General features: G+C 38.5%; 1 protein-coding gene across 1 annotated transcript in view; it reads right to left on the bottom strand.

Moving 5' to 3' along the window:
* The window catches only part of LOC106884299 (uncharacterized), a 77,872-nt gene extending 63,728 nt beyond the window's left edge, over positions 1-14,144 (bottom strand). The window contains exons 1-2 of the mRNA XM_089353094.1: positions 13,741-14,144; positions 458-496 (exon numbers count right to left, since the gene is read on the bottom strand). Of these exons, the coding sequence (XP_089209220.1) occupies positions 458-496; positions 13,741-13,848 (147 nt within the window). The 5' untranslated portion in view covers positions 13,849-14,144. The remainder of the gene's footprint in view (positions 1-457; positions 497-13,740) is intronic.
* Between the last annotated feature and the right edge of the window lie 408 nt (positions 14,145-14,552).

The following is a 14,552-nucleotide window of genomic DNA, read 5'->3' as shown; positions in this document are numbered from 1 at the left end:
TTTTAGAAATGACCTTCCTTTGATAACAGACATTAGGCTCTAGGGAGGAGTTCACCAACAATTTGCTGAGCCAAGCTGATTAATCAGTTTTAACCAATGGAAAGCATTGAGCTGACTTTGGTGGATCAATTCATCTTTTTGCACAAATTTATATCCAGTTATATGTCATAAACTTTTCTGTAGTTAAATGAGTATGTGTGTGTGTGTGTGCGTGTGGATATAACAGGGGTAAATAAGATAAACAGAAACTATGGAAAACCAATTGTGTCAAAATCATTGTAGTGATTACAAGTAAATAAAATAAACAGAAACTATGGAAAACCAATTGTGAGTGATTACAAGTCAACTGAGAACAGTAATTGTTTATTGAAGATTTTAATTTGAAAGAAATTTACAAATATAAAATATCTTTCTTTTCATACTGCTTCAATTTAAATTTAATATATAAAATACTTACTGACAGCCAACTTTGAATGTCGCTGGGGGTGATATTGCTCTGGAAGAAAAAAAAAAGGACAGAAAGATATCGCACTGTTAGAATTGAGACCTAAACTAATTAGATCTAAACTAACTTACTTATAGAAATACTGACTCAAGAATTCAAATACAGCTTAGACATGAAAGCTTATTTCTAAACAATCTTTCTGAAAAGTACGTGACCCTGCCATAACTTGGTTTTCTAGCTATGGTGTAAGTTGAGGTATGTCTGTATTTTTATTTCACATTTTAAATCTAATTTAAATTCAGGAGTTGTCTCCCCTCTTCCTCGATTAGATCTCATTTAGATGAGTCATTAAATCTTGATATCTCTCTATCATCAACTGCAAACGTCATTTTAATTACTGTAAAACTCCAAGTATTATACATACATTTTCACCAAAATGATGATTAAAATAAGGATGTATATAATAAATGATATTAGTATAATAAAACCTATTAAAAAGTGTGTATAATATGAGGGTGGGCTGAAAAGTTCATAGGCAGACTATGAAGGAGTGATACTGGAGCTGTGAAATCTCACATGCTTTAATTTCAGTCTGCTTATTAGTAACTGCATTGTTTCTTCTCAAGTAAACTGACATCTAACTGTTCAAAGAAGTCTTCAAAACTAACTAGAAGTGACTTCTCTTGAAAATGGACGAACTTAGGCATTGTGGTGTTATCAAGTACCTTCAGAAAAAGGGTTTGGTCCCCAAGGAGATTCATGCTGACATCGTTGCTATATTAGATGACACTCCGGCTTCATCACCAGTGCAAAATGCACAGCTGAATTTAGGTCTGGACGTCCTGCAACTTCCACTACCAAGGAAAATATCGATTGTGTTCACCACAAGGTGATGGATGACAGGCGACTGACTATAAATCAAATAGCCAATGCTATTAGCATATCCCATGAGAGAGTTGAGAATATTCTGCACAATGAATTTGCCATGACGAAAATTTCTGATACTTTATCTAAAGCACACCAGGCTGATCACACCAGCTGGTTTTCTTGAACGTTTCCTGAGCCAGGACGATTGTTGGGGCCACCACTTTAATCCAGGACAAAGAGACAATTCATGCAGTGGAAACACCTTCCTCACCTGCTCCAAAGAAGGCTTAAGTCGTTTCATTTGCTAGGAATGGTGATGGTCTCAGTTTTTTGAGATGCAAAAGGCATTGTGTTTATTAACTACCTTTAAAAGGGCCACACCATCAATGGCGAGTACTATTCCAATTTGTTGAGGCTTTTATGAAAGGCTATCAAGACCAAACGCCCATGAAAACTAACAACAGGAGTCTTATCTCACCAGGACAATGTTCCAGCACACAAGTCCTTGGGTTCAAAGTTGTTGTGCATGACTGTGACTTTGAACTGATTGATTACCCTCCCTATTTTCTTGATTTTGCCCCATTTGACAATCATCTGTTCCCCAACATGAACAAACACTTGGCTGAGAACTAGTATTGCAGTGATGATGACTTTTTTTGACCAACAGGATGAATCAATGGTATCACTGCAACACCAATGGAAGAAGTGTGTGGGCCACAATGGGGACTATGTTGAAAAATAAACCTTATTTGGCCTCATTCCATGAGAGTAGCTTGGTCAGCCTATAAACTTTTCAGCTAACTCTCATACATAGAGTATTAAGTGTGTATATACAGGGTTTAGATGGTGCCACTCTCACTGTGAAGCCATCTAATGATGACTCTGTTCAGAAGGCTGTAATATGTCATTCGATAAAGAAACACGATACAATGAATTCATAGAACAAAGCTGTAACTTTAAATACTTTACTCTCGATCTCAAATATATACAAATTGAATGATAATAGAAAGAGTTCATAAGTGAAGGGCCATGTTCATCTTTTGTCTACTACCTCATGTCTGCTAGCTGTCTGCATGCATACAAGAGCCAGCTAGGTCATGTCTTCACGGTCTGGCGTCTTGACGTGAAAGAGGAAGTGGTTTAGTGTCCGAACCTTAGTGCTGAGTGTACCCTCTTGTGACCAGCTAATTTAGGCAGCCGCTGTCAAGGGAGATAACTGCACCAACCAGTCAAACAAAAGTAAGATAGGCGAAGTACGTGTGCGATAGAAGGGCACAGAAGAATGAACCATGGTAAAACAGTTGTATGAACAATGCAAGAGTACAAATTTTGAGGAAACATGCAGAAAAATATCTAATCTTGTAGAGAACAAAATGTGTAATACACAGAATCCGAATTAAGGCAGAACAATTGAAAAATACAATGCAAGTATGTACAAGGAAAATGTTCAGCAAAGAAAGGTATCCAATCAAATAGAACAAAGTATATATGTACAATGGTACAGAAACAGAAAATATGAATGCGGTGTCTATAACAAGATAAGTCTATTCTCTGGAACAGTCACTGGCGAGGCAAAGTTAAGAAATGTAAATAGTCTGAGACAATTTCTTCGGCCAATGAACTGATCTGGCAGAACATGTCCTGTCGGGTGAAGAATGCATTTGTGTAGTTGGTTTTTTGGTGAGTGGAAGTGATGCTTGTAGGGGTGGATGTGGCAGTGTTTGTAGAATGATGGGTGTGTCAGCAAATGATATGAATGTTTTGGAAAAGGTTTTTTTTTACTCTGTCGACAGAGACAGTCTCTTTTTTCCCATGAATGTTCATAGTGAACAGTTTCAGTGTGCTTCTAAGAACATGATAGGGACCAGTGTAGGGAGGTGTGAACAGTCCCTTGATGGCATCATTTTTTACAAACATGTGAGTCCAAGTAGAAATATCCGGAAGTACTGTAGAGGAAATAGACTGGTTGTGAGGAAGCATTGGTGGCAGGTCAGCAATGACAAAGATCCACTTGAAATCCTTACGGAGTGATAAATCCAGGGTAAGAGACATTTGTCCGTAGGTTTTAATAGCGGAGTGATTCACCACATAGAGAGATATGTCGGAAAGACCAGGATTGGTGGAAGTAAACCTTCGGGGCCAGACGCTGACGCTGGCTCCCATGTCCACCATAAAGGACTTTGAAGAAATAGCATCTCGGATAAAAAATGCACGGTAAGGTGAATCAGTGGGGGAAACAACTGACGTGCCCAGTGCCTCCCAGCCTAGTTTCCCTGAGAAGAGTAAGAGCAGGGCTGTGTACACTTTTTGGCCTAGTTCTTGAATTTCCTATGGTACCAGAAAATTGGTGGAGCAAGAAGCGCGCATCCATGCGAGAAGGAACAATGTCTGGTTCTCTCTGCAGAATAGTTCCATGAAGAAGAACGGTTCCTGCACATGTATGAAACCTGACAGGTCAGTTCTCTAATGGCCTGTAAGGTTTTGGAGGATTGTGTGTCATCTGGAGTAGAAGAAGAAGTGCAAGCTCACGAGAAAGGCGAAGAAGCGACGACGTTATCGGTGATAATGGTGTGCCAGAGAATTCTATAATCCTGTCTGTAGAGGTGGCAAGTTGTTCAAGGGCTGTATGTTCCATCATGGGAACTAAAATCGATTGGACATTAGAGAGCATCCTTGAGAAAAATAACTGTCTAATGAATGATTGCCCTTCATATGAACTATCAGTCAATTCCCGGGTCTGTCACAAAAACTCAGTGGGGATTTGGTCCCTGAGATGCTCATCATGCAAGAGTGTGTGAAATTTACTTTCATCTGAAGGAAAGTTATGTCTGAGAACCTCAGTTTTGAAGGATTCATACGTCATGTCCAATGGAGTTTCTGTTATCATATCATGTACTGAAAGTGCGAGAGGAGAAGGAATGCCTGTAAGTGCAATGTGGAGTTTGCTCTGAGCCAACTGAATATTAGAGGAAATGGAAAACAATTCCAATTGTGAAAACCACATCTTAGCATCACCATGAAATTGAGGCAAAGGAAAATGACTCATCTTTAGATGATAATAGGAAATCGAACGTCACGAAGAACAAACTGATTGAAAGAAACGCCATTAGAAATAGCAGTCAAACACCATAGTTGAAAGAAGACAGACGAGCATCGAACAAGGAATTTTTTCAGCAGAGGATGAAATGGGAGAAGTCCTTGCCAAAAGATGAAGAACAAAACAATGGCCAACACATGGATAATCCGGCAAGTAGGAAAAATTGTTATCCATGTGAATTCTGGATAAAATTTGCTATTAAATATACCGCTTGCATGTAAAAAAAGAAGAAAATTCTCCTGAGAAGCTGTCTTAGAAGGACTATGTTGTAATTTCAGTTACAACATGAGGGTAAACTGATATGCAGTTACTGCTTGAAAATGTTGCCAAAACTTTTTGGTAGAGAAGACAATATAACAAGAGAGACATCAGTAGTATATCCTTATGCAATGAATGGCGGTTTGGTCATGTAGACGAACTCGAGAAGGAGAAAAAGGAATACGTATCCACAGGTCAGAAATTTCTGTTATCATATCATTAGAAGGAATTGTCGTGTAGAACATTGGGGTTACAATTTTAGCTGGTAGTGGTGCATGTTACACATCGGGGTTACCATTTTAGATGGTGCCGTTTTCACTGTGAAGCCATCTAATGATGACTCTGTTCAGAAGACTGTAATATGTCTTAGACTCCATCTAAGAAGAACTGAAGAAGGATTTGTATTCCGAAATATCATTGGACTATAGATAACTAAATTACAACAGGTATATAGTCCATTTTTTGTATTATAGTGCATTGTAGTACCATTCAAAACTTTTTATTCTTTACAAACAATACACAATGTTTCAAGCGAACTACAATACTCTCTTATATTATTTAGATTATTATTATTATTATTATGGCCGTCAGCCTGTGATGTCATACAAGTTGGAGCTCCGTAATTTGTAAGTGTTTAATCAAGCATTTAGGCTGGTTACAGCCCGTTCATTCAAAATATTATTTAATGATCAGGAGAGATTGTGTACTCCGCTGCGGTCGACAAGGTAAGGTCCAACGTTTCATTCTGTCCTTTTGCTTCTTGTTGTCTTTTTCCTCCATCACACCACAGCTTGCATTGTCTGGACCGTGGTGGTAACATTTTGTGTAATTGCACCCCCTTTTCGAGGGTATAATAATTGTTTTGCATTCTTTGCATTTTTCAGAAGACAAGATTTGATTCCCTTTTAGCTATTTTAAAAAATGTCGGATTACGAAAAATAATAATAATTGACCGAGAGCAGCGTTCTGTTGACTCAGTCGTAACTTCGAACATAAACACAGCCGAAGGTGAAGTTCATTTCTCGCCAAAGAGAAATATAATTTCCTTTTATTGCTGTGATGCCAGTAACAAGTACAGAAAGTACTAGCAGCAACGATAATGACGACGAGGACTACAGCAGCAACAAAGTGAACAACAGCAGCAGCACCACCTCCAGCACAAACAGCAGAAACAACAACAATAACAGTAACTGTATCAACAACATCAGCAACAAGATGAACAAGACCGAAAACAAGAAAAGTAACTTGAAGAAGATTGAAAACAACAAGAGTGGTAACTGTGCGGAAAACAACAACACCGAAGACAACAACGACAACAACAGCAGTAGCAGCAATAATAACTTAATGAACCTCAACAAAGTTAATTCTTTTTCTAAAGCCGTTAGCAATGGACTACTTTTTCAGTAGATGACTTGAAGAATAAGGCACTGAAATACAAGAGTAACATTATGAAGCCAGATGTTGTGTGCCTTAGTGAGGAGGAGAAAAAAAAACGAACAAAAAGGCTTTTATCAGAGATAAAAAGAAAAACTGAATACGAAACAAAAAGACGAACAATTGTTTATAAATGTTTCTCGCAAGAAGAGGAAACTTAAATTTCCGAAAAATGCCTCGAAGATGTGTGGCTCTCAGTGCTACACATATAGAAAGGTAAACAGTATGGGATGGTAGCTGCTATATGCAGCAGTGAGCAAGAAGCCAGAAGAATGGCTACTATAACTTGCACGTCCCAGGCTTTTGTAATGATTCCCCATTACATGGGTAAAAGGTTGACTCGAATTGGAGTCAAGAACGTGCCGGTTCACCGTAATCCGGCGAGGGTTTTAGCCATTCTGGTGGAGCATAGGGAAATTTAGAGGTGAAGTCCACCCCACAACACAACAAAACTGGAACTCTTATGAAATTCCAGTTACTAGTTTCTCCAAAGGAAATAAATCACATTCCCAATTTTTTCTGTTTCGAGGAATGTGAACAGACGCCAGTTTCTATAGAAAGTAAAAAAACAGAAGTGTTTTGTATGTGGGAATTTGAATCACCCCAAAGCCTATTTCCCTGCAATGGAGAAAGCACGAAGTTCTCCACCGCTACTACCAACTCCTCAAGGTGGGAACAAAACTATTTCCTCGAATCTGCCTCCTTCCTCCGACTCAGGTCTCGCAAAAGCAAAGTCCTCACTGACGTCACACCACAAGGCCTTTATCGGAGACTAGCAGTATAACCCGACCTTGTCCGGGTGTGACTTATTATGCCATCTACGATAAGTCTTGCTAGCTGAAAATCAACTAAAAAAGAAAGCCTTACAACGAAAAAAACCCTTATGATGTAAATATGTTCATAAATCAAAAGACGATGAAATTAATAGGGAAAGTCTGAAGGCTGTTTTGCGTAAAATTATTAAGCATACGTAAATTTCATCCGTGTAATTGGCTATAGAAATGCTTGTGCAAAACAACTTTTTGCGCTGCCCTGATTATACATAGCAGGAGCTAGGACGGCAATTTCTGATGAAGCAATTGCTGGCGATCTGTTGCTACACAGTTTTGCCAGAATTCTATCAGATTGGGCAGAAGATGTTGATGCACCATTTTGCATTATGTTCAAAATAGCTTCTGGAATGTGGTGCATTATTGCAGTCTGTTGCTGTCATTTTAAACAGGTTGCTGTCTTTCCCCAGCAAACTCTCTTCTTTGGAGGCATAATCTATGTATATATTAAACAGAACAACAAAAGTTATAATAGATGGCAGTGTCGGTACTTTTCACATATCTGTAATTTTTCAGATTAACACCCGCACGATTACCCAACCCTAATCCTAACACTAACCCTAAACCTAACCCTGACCCTAAAAACCGTAACCGTAACATTAATCCTAAACCCTAACCCTGACCCTAAAACCCTAACCCTAACACCCTGGTGAAAATCGTGGTAAATTTACAAAACATTGACGAACATGAGTTATATTTTACTGAATGATTGTGTACTTGCACGTGTATGCTTTTGAGAGAGCGAGAGAGGAAGAGGTAGAGAGGGGGAGAGAAAGGAATAGGGATAGTTAAAAGTTTTCTTATGACTGCTTCTCTTCACTGCCTATTACTTCATTAGAAATCTAAGGATGCACATAAGCACATAATAGAGAAAAATGAAACAAATATGGACGACTTGCTCCGAAACACCACCGAGTGGGGAACAATTCTCAAAAATAACCTGCAGTTGTTTCCTTCAAAATTCCTACATGCTTGAAATGTACATACATCAAGGTACATTTGTACAAAATTTCATGAAAAAATATTCATTTTCCTGGAAGTTAAGAGGAATTTAAGTGGAATTTCCGAATATTGTACCCAACCCCCTTCCAAAACACTTTCACCGAAAATTTTTGTATATTTGGAATCTACATAATAAATAATATATGCATAGAAAATTTCATAAAAAAATATTCATTTTAATGAAAGTTATGACCTTCCAAAGTTGGTGGGTACAACTCTGTAGTTATGCCATCAATGTTTTGTAAATATACCACGATGTGAATGATTGTGTTTACTTGCACAGAGAGCGAGAGAGGAAGAGGGGGAGAAATGAATAGAGATTGAGAGCAATGTGTATGTTGTTGTCACAGGTCAAGTATGTGTGGTTGTGTGTGTTTTTACGTATCTATGTTATGAAAAATAGGTAAAGAACACTGAGATGAAAGTTTAATCTATGACGTTGTATGTATCACTTTCTCTCTCTCTCTCCCTCTCCCTCTTTAACTCTTACTCTCTATATTTTTATGTTGAGCGCGTGTGTAAGAATGACGTTCCAGGTAGAAGGGATGAAATATAAAAGTTGCTAGAAACAACAGCCAAATCTCCCTTAAATCACACAAAGTAAACGGAATTTTAAAAATCTAATTACTGCACTGGAAAGTTCACATCGAGAAAATTCCATTGATGTAAAAAAATTTACGAAAAAGTGGAAAATGTGGATTTCTATAAACATTCAAAAAGGCTTCACACAAACACACAACTTCAGATTTATATATTAAGATAAGAGAAAAACTGAATATGAAACAGAGACTGGCCCAAACTGAAGGCCCTATGACATGACGGTAAAAAACAAAATCTGTCACTACAATTTAAAAACAAATCAACATCAACATCTTCATTACAAGACAAGTTTCACTCTCGGGTAAGTCTTTCACTGTTGTTTAGAAGAGCAACATTGAATTTAATAAAAAATAACAACTAATTAATCAATAATGTATTCACCCTTATTGTTTACGACTTCTTCCCAACGTTCAACAAGATTTTCAATATCTCGTGGGTAGAAATCACCTGATTTCGACTCGAAAAATTGATCCAACCAAGCTCTCAATTCTGCATCAGTATTGAACGAAACTCCGCGCATAGCATTTGAAAGAGATCGAAAGAAGTGGAAATCCGTTGGTGCCAAATCAGGAGAGTACGGCGGGTGTGGCAGCACTTCCCAGCCATGCGTTTGAATGGCTTCCTTGGTCATATTGGCGATATGAGGGCGGATGTCGTCGTGTAGCAGAAGAACTCCATGCTGCCGATTAGGTCTTTTCTCTTGAATAGCCATGTTGAGTCGTTCCATCTGTTGAACATAGAGTTCCGCGTTGACCGTTTGGTTCCGTTCAAGCAATTCGTAATGGATAATCCCTTCCCAGTCCCACTTTGCGCACAACATAGTTTTACGCGGATGAAGGTCTTGTTTCACGCGTGATGTCGCTTGTTTACAGCGGCTAAGCCATTCCTTACGCTGCTTCATATTGATGTACAGGCACCATTTTTCGTCGCCAGTAACGATTCGGTGAAGAAATCGTTGCTTATGTCCATGAGTTGAGCGGTGACGAGCAAGCAAACCAGCGGAGATTGTGGTTCGTTGATTTTTTGTTGTCACTTAAAGCATGCGGAACCCATGCTCCATAATTCTGAACCTTTCCCATCGACTGAAGATGCTTTTCTATAGTAGTGTGAGAGCATTCCATTTTCTCTGCCAGTTCCCTTGTCGTTTCACGAAAATTTTTGTGCAAAATTTGGTTTAATCGCTCTTCATCGAACTCAACTGGACGGCCAGAACGAGGTGCGTCTATGAGGTAAACACTTCCATTTTTGAACTTGGCATACCAATCACGAGCGGTTCTTTCAGCAATGGCACTCTCCCCATACACAGCACAAATGTCATGAGCAGCTTTTACGGCCTTAGAACCTTGATTAAAAGCAAAACGAAGGAGGTGTTAAAAATGCTCGTTTTTCTTTAACTTGTGTGACGGACGGAGGTGAGTACTGTATCTTATTTACAATGCTTTTGGTTTGTAAGATATAATAAATATTATTATATCTTAAGTAAGAAGCTATGATGGTAAACTCGTCACTTATAACTTAATTATAAGTATTTATCACCATGCATAACTCTTAATTCAGGCTGCGTAAATGTTATAATGAATTATACACATCAAGACGCTGAACGTGCGTTTTATGCGTGCATGTATGTTGAAGATATGGATTCGTATTCTTTTAACCGTTACATAAAAAAAGTAGACAGTTTCATAAATACAGAAATAAATTTAACAAGTTGAAAGAACGTGAAGTAAAAGAAAATAATTTCTACATTAGTTTATTTACGTATATAAGTATTAATGGAAAGTTAACATTTTGTCGTAATTATTATAACTTAAAATCTGTACTAACGTTCACAACAATTCAATCTTGTTGGATTTGAGTAATAAACATGACATAAAGATTAGCCAATACTCAAAAGAGTGAGTGTCGTGGATTTGAGTGAAAACCAACGATCACTGGAGAGTGGGTATCGTGGATTTGAGTGACAATCAACGATCACTGAATAATTCCCCAAAAATCAGGGTTTTTATAACTGCTCATACACGAATTCTAAGAACCGTACTTCGTGAAAGATTTTTTTAACGAAAGTTTAGAATTCGTATATGGGCAGTGATTTTTAACCAATGAGAAATCAACAATTTCTCCTGTTCGGGCAAACGAACCTATGTTCTCTCTCAGCCTCTTATGAGTTTGCTACACTTGACATACCATTTTAATGATCTGAAAATAAACAAAAATTAACTAAAATTAACTAGAAAAAAAAAAAAAAATCCAAAATGATTCAAAACTAGAATTCTCGAAAAAAATAGATTCTAAAATTTAAAAACGCAGTAAATTCCAAAATTAAAAAGAATGGCGGGAACTTAGTTGCCAACCCAATAATTATTAACAAAAACATTGCAACAAGTGGAGAAGGTTTTGCGGAACTCCTCCCGAAAATTCCACCGGACAGGATGTTAATCTGAACAGATACGGATATGTATCTGGATTTGAAACAGAAATTCCCAAGGACATTCGAGGGTTTAGTAAGTACTACCCACCCCCGCAAAAAAAAAACCTCCTAGAAAAACCCTCCCCACTCCTCCCTCGATCAAAAAGAAGACTATGTCAACAGTCATCCCTGAAGACCAAGGTATGTAACTCCATTTTTACCCTCTAAGTTAAATGACTACACTTAGAGCTGCCTGTGTAAATAATGTTCGGGGCATGGGTTCAATTTCGAAGGAGGGTTACCTGCTCAACGATCTCAGGTCCCTAAATTTAGATGTGACAGCTATTAATGAGACGAGAATTGCCGGGAAACATGCTCTTGCATCCATTTTCGAAGACTACGAGGTATTCTCGTCTTATGGTCTGTTGGGAGCGGGTAGCAGTGTAGCAGTGTTATTCTGAAAATCTTTAGGTCTCAAAGTAAGGGCAATCTTCATGGAACCGGACGATAGGTTGGCAGTCCTAGATGTGAATGGCGGTGAAGGTGGAACCTTTAGATTGGTGGCCGTGTATGCTCCGACAGGGGCTGAGAGGCCAGATTTCTTCAGGCATCTAGAAACATTCCTGGGAACGTCTCGTACTTTAGTACAAGTGGGGGGCTGGAATAGTATTTTGGACGTGCAGAAGGACTGTATGGGTCTTGTACATAGAAGAAGTGGGTGTAAAAGCCTCGAAAACCTGCTCAGAAACTTCCTGCTCTCTGACAGGTATCAGTTGGATTTCCCTGATGTGCCAGTGTGGGCATAGAGCAATCACATTGGGTCATCCAGATCGTATCTAGATAGAGTATTTGTTAGGTCAGTGGATAAGGATAGCATAGGTGACCACGATTCAAATTGGTCGGTTACACAGACCACAAATTTGTGATCAGCACAGTCGATTTAGATAAGGCGCGTAGACAGGGATCCGGTTACTGGAAGTTCAACACGTCCTTTCCGGCACGCAAGGACTACAGGGACCAGATTAGCGAACTAGTTAAGTGGCAGATAACGGGGGAAATCGTCAACAACCGGTGTCGGATAGCCCCGAAGAGGGCGATTAGTGCAGAATCGATAGAGTTTAGCTAAGAGTTATTAATGGAAAGTAATAAATTAGAGAGAGAACTAGTGCGTAAACTAGAAAAGGCGATTAGTGTTAGCGGCGAGAATGGCTCTTGACCATTTCTTTGAGGCGAAACACAAAGGTTGTGTTGTCAGAGCTAAGGCCCGTGCGCTAATACATGAGGGAACTAAAGCCGTCCGATGGGCTCGAACGGTGGAGACGCAACGTGGCAACAAAACTATGATCGGTACTTAGTTTATCCATCCCGAAAGGCAAAAACAACCTCGCCGGAATTTGAACTCATAAGGTAAAACTGGAAGAAATGCTGTGAAGCATTTTGTCCGGCGTGCAAACGTTTCTTCCGGCTCGCCGGTACGAGTCACGCAATTTTAGAGGGAGAGGGTTAGTCGATTACATCGATCCTATAGCTTAACTGATACTTATTTTATCGACTCCGAAAGGTTGAAGAGCAAAGTTGACGGCGGGAATTTAGCTCAAGAGTAACATAAGCTTATCGTATACAGTGCTCAGGTGCATTACAACTCATCGGAGAAAGATGAAAGTCAAAGTTTACCTTGGCGAGATTTGAGCTCATGATATAGAGAACTCGGAACAAATGCCGGAAAGCATTTTTAGAATACATTTTAACGACGGGTTATATTGGCAATTGCATTTAAGTATTTTGTTGCTGGCACTCCAGTTGATCCGATTAACGGAACAGCCTGCTCGTGAAATTAACGTGCAAGTTGCTGAGCACTCCACAGACACGTAGTTCACGGGGATATTCAGCGTGACACAGTGTGACAAGGCTGACCCTTTGAATTACAGGCACAACAGAAGCAGGAAGTAAGAGTGAGAGAAAGTTGTGGTGGAAGAGTACAGCAGGGTTTGCCACCATCCCCTGCCGGAGCCTCGTGGAGCTTTAGGTGTTTTCGCTCAATAAACACTCACGACGCCCGGTCTGGGAATCGAAACCGCGAGTCCGCTGCCCTAACCACTGGGCCATTGCGCCTCCACGCATTTAAGTATTTTAGGTATAAACACAGAATGACTTAAAAACTCATGTTAACATCTAAATTTGAAGATAAAATGAAAACAAGCAAAAAAAAAAAAAAAAAAAAAATTCTAACCATGAATATAAAACTGTTTAGAAAAATATGTTAAGCTAAAAAATAACTTCGTTTTCTTTACGTTTTTGTTTCGATATTAACTGCATAAAATACTTTTATAATATTTCTTTGTCAGAACATTATTTAAGATGAGTTTCTATTTTAGTTCATTTTCCTCAGACCATCAGTAATTCAAAATTATTGATCTCTAACAGTCTAACTTGGGTACAAGACCACACATTTGGGGATTTGTAACTGTGTAGTTAACTGGTATCAATTTTATTGACCCAAGACAACAAAGTTAACCTTGGGAAAATTCGAACTCGAATTTAAATAGCCGTAAATGGAAATAGTTATAACGAATCCGTTAATCTATCGATGATATTAGCTTCAAATTTTTCTGACTTCACTCATTTAACATCCCCATCATCTCCGAGAAGAGTATGGAAAAACTAGATACGTTCACCTTACCCAGGACTAATTGATACAAATTAAAAATGAGTAAGACATCTAAAGAAACATATTTAGGTTGAGGTTGATAGTGGTGATGAAGAAACAGAAGTTAAGAAAATAAACTGGTTGCTTATTTACCTGAGATCTGGAGATTAAGCGCCTTTTCCGTCGAGATGACCTTACCCCATTGTCAGCCTTCGCTGTATTCTTAGAAACAAAACTTTTAGTGAAGAATGACAATGGCATCGTTAAATAAAATGTTGATGCTCGATTTAAAGAGTCGTTAGTTTATATATCTCGCTCTCAATAACTCTGCTAATTCCTATCCTCTGTCCTGGTGTAAGTCCCGAAAACCTACCTGGTATGCTAAATAAATAAAATATAAGGAAATAGAAATGAAATGTCTAACTTTACGGCAAGTCAAAGAGTACTTTCGGTAGTTTTTCTCAAATTCACTAAAAGGATTTTACAAATAAAATCCTTTTAGCGAATAGATTAGAACAGGATATCAACATTTGTCTGTTTAATTAATATCTAAACCTAAGCAGAAATCATGAAACAGTATAACACTTGTCTCCCTTGTTTCTTGTTGTGCTCCTCTGTTGTCATGGTAACGGCTCATTACTCTTCGCTTTTAGAAATAACGTATACCTTAATACAGTGCTCCATAAAGAAAATACTGTAGAAAAAATGTCGATCGCAGCTGCGATTAAATAACAGTTTAATAATTTCTAATGGGCATAACACTTTTCCATTCTTTTATTACTTATATTGATTTAAAAAAAAATCAATATTGTTTATTTTTCAACGTGTCCACTAAGGAGAAACCGTTCCCAGTTTTTGAGCGACATTTTAATTATTGATCTCGGAGAGATGAAAGGCAAAGGTGGCCTTGACGGGATTTGAATTCAGAGCACAGTGCCGGGGAAAAAAATACTACAAGTAATTCT

The sequence above is a fragment of the Octopus bimaculoides genome, chromosome 5 (assembly GCF_046866305.1).
Source record: "Octopus bimaculoides isolate indiv1 chromosome 5, ASM4686630v1, whole genome shotgun sequence".
Taxonomy (NCBI): domain Eukaryota; kingdom Metazoa; phylum Mollusca; class Cephalopoda; order Octopoda; family Octopodidae; genus Octopus; species Octopus bimaculoides.
Note: the sequence above shows the minus strand (reverse complement) of the source record. Positions and strands in the feature narration are given on the sequence as shown.